This window comes from Panthera onca, chromosome B4 (genome assembly GCF_046562875.1).
Source record: "Panthera onca isolate mPanOnc1 chromosome B4, mPanOnc1 haplotype 2, whole genome shotgun sequence".
Taxonomy (NCBI): domain Eukaryota; kingdom Metazoa; phylum Chordata; class Mammalia; order Carnivora; family Felidae; genus Panthera; species Panthera onca.
The window spans coordinates 16,535,536-16,549,995 of record NC_138345.1 but is presented as its reverse complement, the minus strand read 5'-3'; the positions used below and the strand labels follow the sequence as shown (position 1 = coordinate 16,549,995).

General features: G+C 40.7%; 1 protein-coding gene across 5 annotated transcripts in view; it reads right to left on the bottom strand.

The window, feature by feature from the left end:
* Positions 1–14,460, bottom strand: part of SLC39A12 (solute carrier family 39 member 12) — an 85,319-nt gene that overhangs the window by 48,220 nt on the left and 22,639 nt on the right. For all 5 annotated transcript variants that reach the window (XM_078450381.2, XM_060659231.3, XM_060659230.3 and 2 more), the window contains exons 5-7: positions 11,708–11,880; positions 6,029–6,200; positions 882–1,054 (exon numbers count right to left, since the gene is read on the bottom strand). In XM_078450381.2, the coding sequence (XP_078306507.1) occupies positions 882–1,054; positions 6,029–6,200; positions 11,708–11,880 (518 nt within the window). The remainder of the gene's footprint in view (positions 1–881; positions 1,055–6,028; positions 6,201–11,707; positions 11,881–14,460) is intronic.

Genomic DNA, 14,460 nt, shown 5'->3' with positions numbered 1-14,460 from the left:
AATAAAGAGCCTCAGAAAACTTCAGCAAAGAGCCAGCTTCCTGAGGCTTACATTTTTCTTAAGGAAAATCTAGATGTTATTAGGCCAAAAAAAAAAAAATTCATTTCGATGGTTCAGATGAGGAGAGCTTAATGATGGTGTAATGGCAGAGGTGTAGGCAGAAAGGTAGGTACAAGGGGTAATGAGACACCCAGAAGCGAGTAACCCCAGAAAACCATTTCCACTCTTAGGGCAGAAAGGGCAAAGGTTGGAAATAATGTTTCTGCAGCTCAGTGGGAAGAGGAGTCGGGGAGAAGGGCTCCCACAGGAGGAGCTGTAATATTGTAGTAAATCAGCTGCTTCTAGAGCAGGTGCAGAGCCAGGAGAGAGTGAGGAAGAGATATCTCTGCTACTCTCTCCTCCTACCCTGGTTTTTCTGTTGTGCCTTCCATTGGCTCAATCCAGACAACAACGCAGCCTGCAAGGGAGCTGCAGGGGCACAACCGTCTGGGGCGGAAAAACACAGCAGAGAGGGCAGAGACGGGATCTGATGAGAGTTGGGGGCAACTGGAGAAAACTCAACGCAACATCTGGCAACCCATTCATTTTTATTGGCAGATAATTAGTGAAAACTTCCTGAAGTTTTCTTCATAGGAATCTGCATCTGATGACCTTTTTTTTTTTGGTTTATTTAAAAAATAAGAATAACCCGTGGTAAACCTAAGGCTTGGCTATCTCTTTTCCTCTGTAAGTGCTTTGGGGAAATAACACTTATTTCCAAAGACAACAATGGCCACTGCATTGATTTATCCAAGTCCCTTTGAAATTTTGCATCAACACCTCCAGTGACTAAATGGAAATGGAAATGAGAAACACACCATTGCAAACAGGAAAAGAGTTACCTGAGGGATAAGGTGGAGCAGAGCATCCCCGGAAAGCGTCCCGACGGCCAGACCCACAAACAGCTGTAAAATAAGCCTGTAGTTCTCCTCACAGTTGTGGAACAGAATCAGCGTTGTCCCAAGCATGGAGCCTAGCGTGAGCAGGGCCACGGCCACTGTGCTGTAGCCATATTCTAAGCCAAATGGAGATTGCAAAGCAGTCAGTGCTCCTCATTTGCTAGGAGTGCCCTGGCCAGTGAAAATGCCAGAAGAATCCATCTAATGATACAGGTGGTCGGGATACGGAATTGTTTTATGAGTGTTATAGCGTGTAAAAGGTCTTAAATTTTCTTTCTTTCTTTCTTTTTTTTTAATGTTCATTTATTTTGAGAGTGAGCTCTGAGAGAGAGCCGGGCAGGGACAGAGAGATGGGAGAGAGAGAGAGAATCCCAAGCAGCCTCCTCCAATGTCCGCACAAAGCCCGATGCGAGGCTCAGTGTCACAAATGGTGAAATCACAACATGGGCCCAAATCAAGAGTCGGACGCGTAACCGACTGAGCCATCCAGGCACCCCTAAAAGGTCTTGATTTTTAAGGAAAAGAATGAAAACACTTTCACCGTTAACCTTTTTGCTTTGAAGCTACCCTGACTACGTCCTACTAAAATCACTACAGCAAACAAGGACCTAGCTCACCTCCCACCCCCAAAGAAATTATTAATTTCCCCCACTTTAAACTACAACATATGCTGCCATAGACTGGTGATGATTTCCTTCTAATCCCATCTAAATCTTTTGACGCCAAGGAAGCAGAGTGGCAGAGGGAGCACACAATTTGGGGCCACCGGAGACCTAGGTTTCTGTACAAGGTGAGTACCCTCTTCCAAAAATTTTCAAAATTATTTGTAATGTCGAAAGTGTTTATTACCCTCCGTGCCTAAAATGAGTGATCATATCGGTAAAAACCGATCGATGAATGTGTGATGGTTGATAACATAAATTTGGACAGCCTAGGTTTTAAATTATTGCAATAATCTTCCAGAACCCCTAAGTTGATCCCATGTTGGCAGGTTTCTGAATTTTCAAAAAATGTTCAGGGGGTGCAATTTTTAAGATTATTCAAACAAGAGCAAATATGTGTGGGGGAAGAAGAGACAAGGAAGAAAATAAAAGATTAAGAGAAAGGAAAAAAGTGGCTTTCAGTGTCACGCAGAGTTGATCCTTGAAAAATGCAAGAGTTAAGCTACAGAGGGGCGCTTGGGTGGCTCAGTCAGTTAGGTGTCCGACTTCTGCTCAAGTCATGATCTCATGGTCCGTGAGTTTGAGCCCCGCGTCGGGCTCTGCGCTGACGGCTCGGAGCCTGGAGCCCGCTTCGGATTCTGTGTCTCCTTCTGTCTCTGCACCTCCCCTGCTCATGCTCTGTCCCTCTCTGTCTCAAAAATAAGTAAACATTATTAAAAATTTTTTAAAAGCTACAGAAAAGAAAATTTTATTAAGAAAATCATAAAAATAGGGTGCCTGAGTGGCTCAGTTGGTTGAGCTTCCCAACTCTTGATTTGGGCTCAGGTCATGATCCCAGGGTCATGAGATTGAGCCCCCCATGTTGGGCTCCACACTGAGCATGTAGTCTGCTTGAGATTCTTTCTCTCTCTCTTCCTCTGCCCCTCTCCCTGCCTTACTCTCTCTCTCTCTCTAAAAGAAAAAAGACAAAGAAAGAAAGAGAGAAAAAGAAAATCATGAGAGAAAATACATTTACAGTACTCTATTATACATAAAAAAGCTGCATTTAAGTGGACCCCTGCCATTCAAACCCATGATGTTCAAGAGTCAACTGTATAAATAAATGATTTGGGGATAAAGAGTTTTTCAGGCCACCATTTTCCTTTGGTTGCAGATACTCAGAGCAAATACTGGTCCTTCTACTTCTTTAGAAATTACTAACAAGCCATGACAAACTGGTCTGTAAACAATGAAGGAAGTTAATTACAAAATTAAACTATCCTTACTGACTAGAGATAAGTTAAATCAAACAATTCAATTATCACACTACTTGAGGCCTATTGTAGATTTTAAGAAACGATCATCTTAAAATTTGTTGTAACAGAAAACATTCTATTCTTACCCCTCTGGTTCTTTTTTGGAAGGTTCGCCCTCTACACTAATTTGTGTTAATGATGAAAGCTGGTAACATGATAATAGACTTGTGATTTTAAGAGCACTTTTATTGAATTATATGTTCTAAATTAGACAGGAGTCTAATATTAAAATAGAGTTGGTAGTGTACTCAAAAGAAGCAAAAACTTGCAATTTTTAAATTTTTCCATTCTTATCACTACCCCTTCACTTCTAGGGAAACTCTCCATAAAACAGTTGTTGTTCAAAGGATAGAGAGGACTCTATACTTAACAATGGTTAAATCTCATTTCAATTTCAGTTTGTTACCACAATTAAAAATTTAAAAAAATATGGGTACCTGGATGGCTTATCAGCTAGGCATCCGAGGCTTGATTTTTGACTCAGGTCATGATTTCAGTTTGTGGGGATCCCGTCCTGTGTCAGGCTCTGTGCTGACAGCACCGAGCCTGCTTGGGATTCTCTGTCTCCCTGTCTCTCTGCCCCTTCCTCCCTCTCTGTCTCTCTCTCTCTCTCGCCCCCCTCCAGATAAATAAGTAAACTTAAAAAAATTAAAAAATAATAAAAATCGTTTGGAATGGTCATATACCCACCTAGAGGTTTCATTTTGTTCTGTCATAATAAAAACACCTATGTTATAAAAACATCCCTGGAGATATTTAACCAAGGTTCATATCACACTCTTCGACAAATAGACTGTATGGGGGAGTGTCATTCTTCTCATCAAATACATAAATTAAAGACAGCTGAAGTTTCACATGAGCACCTGGATGTCTAATAGGTTTCAAAGTTGCCACATTTTTATGAAAGCTACAAAAGGTCAGAAAATGTTGAGAATTCACAAGGATAAATTAGGGTGTGGCATTTCCCAGGCAAAAGACAAAGCTTCCAGTCCTTTGATTCTTCTTCTACTCCTCTCCCCTTTGTCTTGAGGGCAACGACAGCTGGTATTGGAGGGGAATAGACACTTCCTTTTCTAAAAAAAATTTTTTTATATTTTATTTATTTTTGATAGAGAGAGAGAGAGACAGAGCACAAGTGGGGGAGGGGCAGAAAGAGAACGAGACACAGAATCCGAAGCAGGCTCCAGGCTCCGAGCTGTCAGCACAGAGCCCGACGCAGGGCTCGAACTCACAAATTGCAAGATCATGACCTGAGCCGAAGTCGGACGCTCAACCGACCGAGCCACCCAGGAGCCCCTGGGATGGACACTTCCTAACTCTAGGGCTTAGAAACGTTCAGGTCCTCTGTGAACCAGATTTCACCTGCTCTCATGTGGCAAAGATCGCCTGAAAACCATAAAATCTGACGTTTGTGGCAATAGGACTCTGCTAATTACCCCAGGTCCTCATATAGGTGTCATGACGTCTTGACTGGAGTCAGATAAGTTATAGAGTTTCTATTTAAATGTTTCGCATCATTATAATAGAACTTGACCTAATAATTAAACACCTAGCCATTCTTAGGCAGCTGCTTTGAACATATCTGAAACCTGATTTATACGTGGTCATAACACTGTTTCCCGGAAACTCAACCCAACCTGGAACTTTGGGGTCAGGTCCCAGCACACCAAACACTACTCTTAGTAACGTCTCCTGTGCCTCCTTCTTACATTGTCTGATATTTAAGCCTTTCCCTTAAGTCACGTAATGCAACACTTTAAATCGAGCACAGTAATGTTTGCCTAGGTTCCATAGTGAGTGTGATTTCTCTGAATTTTTCTCAGCAAGACTAGTCCCTAGAAGGATCTAGGTGTTCATGAGAAAGAAAAACAATTCGCAGATCTGCAGTTCAGAAAGCTGTTTTGTAGCGGCCTGTTTGAAGCAGACACCATGGGAGGTGGTGGGAATGTAAATGTAAAACTTGCTCCTGGAGTCTCCCAGGTGCCGTGCTTCTGTCCCTCTCACCCATTTCAGAGCCATCACTGCTCACCAGGTGCTGAATTATGTAGTTGCTCACTTTTAATGAGAGCTCAGTTTTAATGAAATTCTGTTCCTTTCAGCGAATGTGGTAGATATGTAGGTCTGGCAAGGTTTCTGTTCACGTGAACTCTTCAAATGAGCCGCTGAACGCGGCACAATTCCCTGTGAGTTAGGAGTGAGCGGCTGGACAATTCATCCCGGATGGGCATCATGACGCTATCGCAAAGAGAAAGCAAAATGCTCTGAAAAAAGCATACACAAGGCCCTGGGATCACTGGTAATATTTGGAATGGTGCCTGCGTTCACGGTCACATTTTTGCGGTCCCTCACGAATGTTCTCAGGCCACTATTTCCTTTTCTTTTAAATACACAGTGCTTTAAATTCCACAACACAGTTTCGTACCCCTTATCCCATTTGAAACTTACAGCTACCCCAAGAAGGTAAAGAGCTCACCTACTACAGTAGTGCTACAGTGAGTAGCCCTGGGCAGGAAAAAAAAGACAGGCTCAGGGAAATAAAGAGAAGGCTTAAGATCACAAGAGTGGGCTGGGGATAGAAGGCATGGCTCAACTTTGCATTTCTGACCCCATCGTTAAGGTTCTTGCTCTCATATCACGCCCCTTCTCAACTATGAACTAAGTTGGTCTATGACTCAGTCATATACATGGGACAAAAATCAATTTATATAACGTACATACAAACTATAAAATATTCAGTGAAGGGTACTGTAGCATAGTGGCTGACAACAATGACTCTGGGGCCAGCTTGCCCGGGTTTGAATCCCAACTCCATCACTTACCTGCGGTGTGCCCTTGGGAAGGTCACTTAACCTCTATGTGCCTGTTTCTCTATCTGTAAAAGGGGGACATTGATACTATCTAGCTCATGGCGTGCTTGTGAGGATTAAATGAGGTGAGACATGTAAAATGCTTTGAACAGCGTGTGGTATATAGTAAGTATACATCCATTCACTGGTATTAGTATGTACATTATATGCACCAACTTTCTGTTCACTGTTACTATTACGGACATTATGTGCACCAACTTTCCATCAACTGTTATTATTATGTACGTTATAGGCACCAACTTTCTTAGGGAAGAACCACAACTTACTTTCCAGAGTGGTTGGTGGGAGCTTTGAGTGTTGGTCCTCTGGCAGCTGGCAAGAACAGCTGAGCAATTGCTGGATGATTCCCGGACTCATTTGTTGAAAGTCTTCCTTCGAAATGGGTGAAAGGCTATTCTGTAGAAATATCTCCACCAGCTGCCCGGCAGAGAAGCAAGTCTGTTTGGGGGAAAACGTCATTGTTACTAATCTCAGCAAACAAACTTACCACCATCAGTTGCCATTCCCAAGGAGTCAGAACTAAACAGAATGGCTAAAAAGGACACATGAAGCCATGACTTCATTTTTCTTCCCTGTAATCTTTGTGCATATATAATTTCCAAGGATTATTTTTCATCTCTGATCAAAGCCAGCTGTCTCTCACTTTTATTTTGAGTATTATCTAGTAAGAGTTTTGCACACTTTTTTCCTTCCTGAAAACATGCAACCGTGTTTTACAATGTGTGGCATGGTTTGCTAGCCAGCAGGCTAAGGAAGCCTCGATGCTTTTGTTGTTTTTTAGTGGGGATGGCTTTGTAGCAACAGAACGAAGACTTCAAATGAGAAACAGGTGCTCTGCGGTTATAAGATCATTGTCTTTAATATTCTCTGATTTAGTAAGCCTGTGTAGGCAACATGTCTTTTCAAAAGCAATCAAAGTAAATATTTTAACAACTGAATGCTGTGTCAAGCAGCTCGTGTGTAAACACTAAACGATATGGCTACCTTTGTAAGGGACGTCCCTTCTCCACAAAAACAACCGAAATCATTACGATTGCCTACTGCTGCTCCTCTGTCTTTAAAGCCTTTCTACGTTGTATAGGCATATTTATAAGAGATCAGGATCATAGATAAAGAACAAATGCAAGACGTCTCTAAAAGCTGCCACAAGGAATTGGTGCATCTCAGAAGTGTTAAGGGCTGATTTTGTGTGTCAGAAGTTACACTTAAAGGTTTTAATGTGTATAGTTCCACCAGCACAAATGGATGACCCTCGTGCAGAATCTTTGGGGTCTGAAGTCAGACCCTCGTGCAATATCTTCGTGAGCTCCAGTCACAATCAATAAGGTATTTTAAGAAACTCATTGACTTGCGAGGCTTTCCTGATTTGCCACGCTTTAGAACGTAAGGATTTTTAAGAAGGCACATTGCTAATCAGGAAATAATGATGACATATTTGCTGGGTTTTCCCACAGACAATTTTTGGGGGGAGAAGATCCCGTGAATAAAAAATGTCCTATCTTGATCCAGAAATGTTTGGTGGCAGGGATGAGAAGCCACTTGAACCAGCAAGAACCAAGAGGAGATCGTATTGAAAGGACACTAAGGATCTCCAAGATTGAGAAGGTAGCCACACCTCAAAAGGAACTCAATCTGAAGCTAGAAAATCAGAACCTAAAGTTGTTTTTTCTCTCTCTCTCTCTTCGGGACCAAGTATTTTCTCCTTTCTCTTTCCCTCTGCATATATTTATTTCCTTTTACAGTCCGGTGTTTTCTCTTTCAGTAAACACATGGCCATATAAGCCCCAACTCTGAAGCGACCTCTCAGCCCACAAACCCAAGACTGAGTTGAGTCTGCAAGTCCTGACAGAGACCTGATTGCTACAGCAAAGCCACAGATGAACTCCCTTGGGTCAGACAACCCTCTGGTTCAATCAGTCTTGCCTCGAGATAGGAGGTGGGATCATTCCATTCAGACATGGCTGCCAGCCTCAGGCCTGTGGCTGAGGCAGGCATTTCTCAGAAAAAGGCTGGGCAAAACTCCAAAAGGCTTCTACTACAAAAAGCAGCAACAGAAAACTAAACTTGGGATTTTTTTTTCTCCTTTTGTCAAAATAATTTATGCCAAAGACAGTATTTTCTGTTGCACCATTTGTTACTAATGGGATACAATGACTTCATCATTAAAGCTACTGACAACATAAAAGGGAAACGAACACCAAACTTTTGACGACAAATCCTTCGTAATAAATATTCTCATTAAGAAGTGCTCGACTGGTAAGTAAAGCAGGGGAGAGAGGAAATGAACAGAATGCCATGCGTCTTTCCCCAGTTCATTGCCAAGAAATCGAATAGTTCTGGTCTTAGACTACCTTCTCCTAGAGTACGGGTATTCTATTATAAGCTTCTGTGCCCTTGATCTTTATTTGCTGTTCCTGTACTATTCAGGTCCTTTGTTGGTTTTAAATTTCTTTTTGAAATCACTAACATAAATGGCCTTAAAGGTCATTCATTATATTCTATAAAATTTTAAACCCCAATATTTTTAAATAGTTTTTTTTTTAAGTTTATTTTTGAGACAGAAAGACAGAGAGAGAGAGAGACTGAGTGAGAGCAGCTCTCTCTGGAGGGGCAGAAAGAGAGAGGGAGACATAGAATCTGAAGCAGGCTCCAGGCTCTGAGCGGTCAGCACAGAGCCCGACGCGGGGCTCAAACTCACAGACTGTGAGATCATGACCTGAGCCGAAGTCAGATGCTTAACGGATTGAGTCACCTAGGTGCCCCGAACCCAAAATATTTTTAATAAAGAATAATATAGAATGAAAATTTAGATTATCCAGCCAATAACTTTTAAACTATCTTTATTTCCTGGGGCGCCTGGGTGGCTCAGTCGGTTGAGCATCTGACTTCAGCTCAGGTCATGATCTCACGGTTTGTGGGTTTGAGCCCCGCATCGGGCTCTGTGCTGACAGCTCGGAGCCTGGAGGCTGCGTCTGATTCTGTGTCTCCCTCTCTCTCTGCCCCTCCCCTGTTCATGCTGTCTCTCTCTGTCTCTCAAAAATAAATAAATGTAACAACAAAATTTTTTTTAACTAGCTTTATTCCCTTACATAAAATTTCAGTATATGTGTATCCTTGTGTTGATGTCATCAGACTTCTATGGTAACTTTACAAACATATTCTAAAGCAGTGGTTCCTGAACTTTAGTTTTGAGAATTGCTTGGATGGCTTCCTAACAGTCAGAGTACTGGGTTCTACTTCTCAGAGTTTCTGATTCAAAGATGATGGGGTGGGGGGCGCCTGGGTGGCTCAGTCCATTAAGCGGCCGACTTCGGCTCAGGTCATGATCTCGCGGTCCGTGAGTTCGAGCCCCGCGTCGGGCTCTGTGCTGACAGCTCAGAGCCTGGAGCCTGTTTCAGATTCTGTGTCTCCCTCTCTCTGACCCTCCCCCGTTCATGCTCTGTCTCTCTCTGTCTCAAAAATAAATAAACGTTAAAAAAAAAAAAAAAAAAAAAAGATGATGGGGTGGGACCTGAGAATTTGCATTTCCAAGAAGTTCCCAGACAATGCTGACTCTTCTGGCCAAGAGACAAAACTTTGAGAACCACTGGTCTAAATAACATACACAGGTTCTTCAGATCTAGTCTATCTTAGTGTCCTATCAAGAGTCACAAGCAAAGTGACATATTGGGACAGAGAAGAACCATTGAAAAGGTTGATTTTTGTTTACTTGGCATTGGTAGCACAGCAAATGACTCTTACTGTTCTTAGAAGTCACATGCTTGGGGCGCCTGGGTGGCTCAGTCAGTTGAGCGTCCAACTTCCGCTCAGGTCATGATCTCGCGGTCCGTGAGTTCGAGCCCCGTGTTGGGCTCTGTGCTGACGGCTCAGAGCCTGAAGCCTGCTTCAGATTCTGTGTCTTTCCTGTCTCTCTACCCCTCCCCTGCTCGCACTCTTTTTCTCTCTCAAAAATAAATAAAAACATTTTTAAAAAACTCTTTTTTAAAGCCACGTGCCTTAAGTAGGTAGTTCCTAAATGTTAGGAAACAATCTGCATTCGTTATGAAGATAAGGTCTCCATTAGGCAAATTTGCCCCCTTCCTCAGAGCCAGTCCTGAAGAAGCATCTAAAAAGACTTCGCAAACAAAGGCCAACACAGGCTTCAGCTCTCTTCACCTTCGGTTGAATACAATAAGCAGGAGTTTGAAAGAATCAACTTTAACAAATGTCATATATATTGCACAAGTAGCAAAAATTCACTTTTAAAAATATCTAATATTCTAATTAATAATCTGATTTTGTCTTAAAAAAAAAAAAAAAAACCTAGAGAACAAACAACAATAAAAAAGAAACAGACTCTTCGGTATGGAGAACTAACTAGTCGTTGCCAGAGTGGGGGGTGGGGAGGGTTGAAGGGGTTGGGCAAAACAGGTGAAGGGTATTAAGAGATACAAACTTCCAGGGGTAGGGACGGAATCTATGGTACTGTGCAATCATGTATTCATAACTCACAGGAAAAACGTTCTGAATTGTTAGCAATCTGTAGGGGATTTTGCTCTTTTAAGGTACAAATTGTACCTTGCTCATCTGAGATACAAATAACAAAACTAGTTTTCTTTAAGTCAACCCTTCCCCAAGCAATAGCACAGTTGTTAAGAGCACAGAATATGTTATCAACCTCTGTATATATCCTCAGTTTCTGTAAACATTAAGCAATTACTTAGCTCCATGCCTCAATTTCCTCATCTGTAGTATGGAAATGTATCTATAGTATATAGATCCCAATCTCATATAGATTGGAATAATAGACCCCAATCTCATATAGTTGTTATAATAATTAAATGAGGCAATGCAGGTGAAACAGCGTTATGTCTAACACATCATACGTACTCAATAAGCATAAGCCACGCTCGTGGAACATCAGTTTCTCAGGATTTTAAATGGTTAGGGCAGGGAAGGATTCTAGAGTCAAAATTTGAGAATTGCTGGATTCAATAAGATCAAAGAAGTTTATTTGCTGAGAGACCTCCCAGATACCCTAATATGCCACAGCGTACTATGTATTTCTAGTATTTCCCACACCAATTTAATCATAGGACCCATTTCAAGAAATACCAAGATAGACAAGTGAATGTACTTTGGGGCACAACTTTAGGAAATATGGGTATAAATATGTTCATAGGCTCATACATCACCTTTTCTCAAAAACCTTCTCAGTGCTACCTACTATACAAATATTTCTCTGTTGCTCACAGCCCAAAGTAATCTCTTCATAACCTTATCTAAGTTTAAAGCATTCATTCATCATTTTAATTATATATGCAATGTCTGTGTTCTATTCCTATCCTGTAGGTTCCAAAGGAGTTGTGCCTATTTTTTTTTAATGTTTATTTATTTTAGGGGGGGGGGAGGGGCAGAGAGAGGGAGACACAGAATCTGAAACAGGCTCCAGGCTCTGAGCTGTCAGCACAGAGCCCGATGTGGGGCTCGAACTCACAGACTGTGAGATCATGACCTGAGCTGAAGTCAGATGCTCAGCTGACTGAGTCACCTAGGTGCCCTGCGTTGTGCCTATTTTTTTCAACACTGTATACCCAATGACCGTGATGGTGACTGGCAGGTAATAAATGTTCAGTATGTTTGTTGAGTTAATTATTCATGCATTCGATATAGATACAAGGGAGGAAGAAGTAATATATATATATTTACTATCTGTATATCTATCTATGTCTATCTATCTATATCTATCTATATCTATTGTCTTATTCTCCTACATATCTTGGCCTCACATTTATGTCAGCAGAGACCCATTTGTAGAAGAAAAAAACCCATGACCACTCCGTACAAATAGAATATTTTCATACTGAAGGAAATACACATCATCCCTTAAGTTTTTCACAACTCTTATAGAACTTTCACCACTTTGACAGTAGCAATTGGTGGTATAAGAAGAAGAATAACGATACCTTATCCCAGGAAACTGAAATGTCTTCTGACTCTTGGTCCATGGATACAGATAGATTAGGGTATCCCCAGTCATAGATTGTTAGGTTGTTTTGTTTCCTTTCAAGGCGATGGATTTTATCTTTTCGGATACAGGTACTTTTGGTCCAGAGAGTGTTGAGGAGTTGGTCTAGTTCTAGAAATTTCATACAAAATCTGGTGTCACATAGAATAAAGACAGGTCAATCTCAGGATAATTACAATTTCTTATGGCCACAGCATAGATATTTTGCTAAATAAATGTGGTCCTAATGAAAAGTCAAGACGTTACTCTGAAAAGTAATAAAAGAACACTTATACTTCATGTGAATGTTAATCCCCTCACAAGATCTTGACTAAGCTTTGGGGCTGAATCAGTCTTACAAAGATGTTCCCACCACTTTTAACTCCTCGGGATGATACAGTGGGCAATTCCTCCAAAGAAATGCCTTCTCTTGAGCCAACTCTTTCTTTTTCTAGATGTTCCTCATAAAAATGCACACAAAGGATAGAACTGGCCTAATCCATAGGAAATTCATTTCCTTGAGGTACTATATACATCCTCCGTAGGTAAACTATGGTATGTTTAAGTCAGTCAAATTATTTTCCTTTTAAGGGTTTGTTTATGCAGAAACAAGAAAGGAAATGAAAGAGATCTGAGATTATAGAGACAACTGACTTTGTCTTCTAATACTATTGTAGTATGGTTTTCAGTTTATAGATTACAGTTTAGCTTCCCTTGGTACAGCTCGAGGCTCTTAAAAACTGACTGGTACAGGGGCACCTGGGTGGCTCAGTTGGTTAAGGGTCCAACACTTGATTTTGGCTCAGGTCATGATCTCATAATTTAGGACGTCAAGCCCCACGTCAGGCTGTGTACTGACAGCATGGAGCCTGCTTGGAATTCTCTCTCTCCCTCTCCCCCTCTGCCCCTCCCCACCTTTCAAAAATAAATCGATAAATAAAAATTTTAAAAAATTAGTTGGTATGCAGAATAATTAAGTATAGTGGTGAATTTCTTTGGATTTATCCATCGGCTTGCTTGGGAATACAACGTCCCTGGTATTTTCCTGAATGTCATCATCAAGGACAAGAAAAATTACAAACTAGAGTTCCTACAATATCTTATTTTAAATGACTGGCTTTCAGCGAAAAGAAAATTATAAGACTTGCAAAAAAATGGGAACGTGTGACCCAGAATCAGGGAGGAAAGCAGTCAATAAATATGTCTTTGAGTATTCCCAGATGTTGGATTCAGCAGAAAAAGACTTCAAAGCAGCTATTATGAGTGCGCTGAAGGAACTAAAGGAAATCATATTTAAAGAATTAAAGTGTGACAATAATAAATCAGCAAATAGAAGAAATAAGAAAATCAAAATTATATAAAGGTTCAAATGGAAATTCTGGTGTTGCATATAGTGAGTGAAATGAAAAGTTCACAAAAGGAGCTCAGCAGCACGTGTGAAATGGTAAAAGGAAAAATTACCGAAGACGAAGAAAGAATAACAGAAATAATCCAGTCTGACAGTTCGTGCGCTCACGCTGATAGCATGCAGCCTGCTTGGGATTCTCTTCCTTCCTCTCTGTCTGCCCTCCCACTCTGCCACTTGTGTGCTCTCTCTCAAAGTAAATAAATAGACTTAAAAAAAAAAAAAAGAATTTATTCTTACTTTTCTTTGCAAACCTCAATAAAACGAAATTGTGACGAGGGGCAGTTTTCCATTACAGAATTATTACACTAATAAATGAAGAAGAAAAGAGTCAATTAGAAGAACACCATTTCGTAAGCTGCAAACAATCAACATAGACAAGTATCATCAATACTTTAGGACTTCTCAAAAAGAGAAAACTAGATGTTACGTACCTTCTGGCAGAAGGTACTAACTCTAAGACAGCATCCTCCAAGTAAACAAACCACCTAATCAAATCTCTACGACATCCAATGTACATGAAACACAGTGCATAGAAATGCATATTAGATGACTAGAAACGCAATCAGCAAAACCCAGATGTGATAAACAGTCCCCTTTTTTCTAACAAAAAAACCACAGCAAAATAGAGAAGGTGGAGTCGGGGAGAGGCATGACATCTATAAAGGGAAATTGAAGAGATACCCCAACAATCTGCATTTTATGAACATTATTTAGATCCTGATGTGCTAAAAAATGAAACATCTTTTTTTAACAGTCAGGGCAATGTAAACATTAATGGGCTTTTTTTGTGATATTAAGGAATCAATATTAATTTTTTAGTTGTGATATTGGTAATAAGGGGCTTTTAAAAACGCTTGTCTATTAGAGGTTCACACCGAAATAGTTAATAATCATTTGCTTCAAAATAATCAAGTGATAGGAAAGGGTGGGGGCAAATAAAAAATAAGATTATCCAGTTGCTGGTAAGTGTTGAGGCTAGATACTGTGTGCATGGGGGTTGACTATGTTACTGTTTATATTTTTGTTTACATTACATTTTTATTAGATGTCTACTTTTAATATTCAGAATTCATATAACGACAACAACAGCAACAACAACAACAGAAAACACTTAAAACTGACTTCCGGGGAAGATGGCAGAGTAGGAGGACCTTAAGTTCACCTCATCCCATTGATACAACTAGGTAACACATCAGTGTAAAAAACCCAGAAAACGACCTGAAGACTGGAAGAACAAATTCACCACAGCTAAATGTAGGGAAGAGGCAGCTTTGAAGAGGGTAAGAAGGGTGGAGACATGGTGA